This window comes from Montipora capricornis, chromosome 2, assembly GCF_036669925.1.
Source record: "Montipora capricornis isolate CH-2021 chromosome 2, ASM3666992v2, whole genome shotgun sequence".
Classification (NCBI taxonomy): domain Eukaryota; kingdom Metazoa; phylum Cnidaria; class Anthozoa; order Scleractinia; family Acroporidae; genus Montipora; species Montipora capricornis.
This window is the reverse complement of record NC_090884.1, coordinates 23,372,799-23,374,759: the sequence shown is the minus strand read 5'-3', so window position 1 is coordinate 23,374,759 and position 1,961 is coordinate 23,372,799. Positions and strand designations below refer to the sequence as shown.

General features: G+C 39.9%; 1 protein-coding gene across 1 annotated transcript in view; it reads right to left on the bottom strand.

The window, feature by feature from the left end:
* Window positions 1-600: 600 nt before the first annotated feature.
* Window positions 601-1,961, bottom strand: part of LOC138036241 (uncharacterized) — a 4,336-nt gene continuing 2,975 nt past the window's right edge. The window contains exons 4-6 of the mRNA XM_068882589.1: window positions 1,397-1,733; window positions 915-1,121; window positions 601-728 (exon numbers count right to left, since the gene is read on the bottom strand). Of these exons, the coding sequence (XP_068738690.1) occupies window positions 601-728; window positions 915-1,121; window positions 1,397-1,733 (672 nt within the window). The remainder of the gene's footprint in view (window positions 729-914; window positions 1,122-1,396; window positions 1,734-1,961) is intronic.

Sequence of the window (1,961 nt, the reverse complement as noted above, 5' to 3'; positions counted from 1 at the left end):
TTCTCATACAAACACTGTAATTTCTGAGCGCTTTGCCTACCCGTCAAGATGGCGTTGAAAACCGTGATAAGGCCTATTCTTCTTGGTCATGCAAGTACCACGCAAAGAAAAAATAAAATCGCTTACCATTCAATAAATTAAGTCAAGAAATTGAGATGTTGTAAGAGGGTAATAAATCATGAGCGTGTCAAAGTTTTAGGGCTGTGCGATGATCCAAACTCGAGTTATTTGGCAATAAACACTTCTCATGACATATTGGTTATTCAGAACTCGAAAACACATGGGGAATCGACATTTTCGTGACATGTTTCTTAGAAGCAATCCAGATGTCATGCATTGACTGAATTAGAAAGGGATTGTAAAAGCGCTTCCTTTACCATGGCTCATCTGCCCGCTTAAATAATTTTATTGTCATCGAAGCCACTTGAGAGGAAGACGGATTAGAGAGCCAAGCGAGAAGGAGGACATACTTGAAGTCACACACCGTGGTAACAACACGTGTCAGTATCAACCTTATCTTTATTGCCACTGACTATACTTAAATTGATTAAACAACGGGGAGAAAAGAAAGAAGTGTGCTGTAATCAAATAAGGACTTGCTTAATTCTGCTTGCTTTTGTTTCGTAAGTTCTGACATCGCTTGCCAATGCTTATTTTACACGTTTCCCACATCCTATCTAGCTCTTCTGAATTTCGGCACTGATACCCAAAGGTCGTCATTATTCCAGCTGAAACAGAAACAGAATGTAACTAAGTTTTGTTTCTGATAAAAAGAAAGAAACAGACTGAAACTACAATCGTGTGGTATAGGTTGGTGGAAATCGAGCTTATGATTGGAGTAGAGATCAAATTTTAAAGTCTAGCGAGTACGGCTTTGCTGAAAAACGACCGGTAAGCTGTAAAATGAAGCTTACCTTTGATCGCAGCAACAATCTTTTGGTCAAGAGGAGAAAACTCTTTCGTGCCATGAACTGTAGAGCGCATCAACACTTCCTTAGAAAACAATTTGTCCACAAGGCGAAGAGCTAACTGGGAGGGTTTCACTGCTGCTTTTGCAAAGCTATAATCAGCTTTTTCAAGCCGGACCCCTTGGGAACCACCAACAGGAACTGAATCCATGTCTAAAATGAAAAAGAAATTAACAAGTAATCGTCAGGTTAGCTGATATGTTCGAAGAGAATAACAATTTGTAAATAGAATTTAAAGTGATGATATTTTAGGCGTAGACCCACCTAGACACTGGTAACTTATACAATATCATGAGAAAAAACCATTAAAACTAAGAATAAGTGCTGGCTTTCACGAGTGAAAATAAGTTAAGATATTTTAAGCTACAGTATTAAACCGTAAAAAATGCATGCTACTCTAAACAAGCTTTAGTTGTGGTTGATAGTACCTGACAACTTCGTGTCCGGCTGGTAAACATCTTCCAGGATTCTTTCCACATGTGGTAGCTCGGGAGTCCCTGCGACAATAGCCGAGTTAAGTGGAGTGTATGGGTACTCCACCGAGGATTGCCTGGCTATATCCGGAGTGGATAATTGTTGCGGCTGTGGTGGTGGTCGCGCTGGCTGTCGCGTCTGAAGAAGGCTCTGGGCACTCACAAGCTGTAAAAGTTTTTCAATTTTGGCCTCCTGTTTGGCGAAAGCACACTCCAGGCGTTCCAGAATGGTCCTCATTAGTCGCAACTCTGATGCTGTGTTATCTTGCTTCTCGTCGTCGTTCTGGCATTCCTAATATACAATAAATGATGTCCGTAAGCATTGTCATAAATTGAAACATAATTACGTTTTAACTTCCAGCAATTACCCTGTCTCCCTTTTGTTGTACACGGTAGTATTGGAAATAAACCGGTAGCCGACAAAACAGAATCACAAAATCCACAACACAAACGCATTAATGAAAAAATAATCACAAATCTCAAGACAAACGCATTTGAAATAGCATGTATATTTCAAATG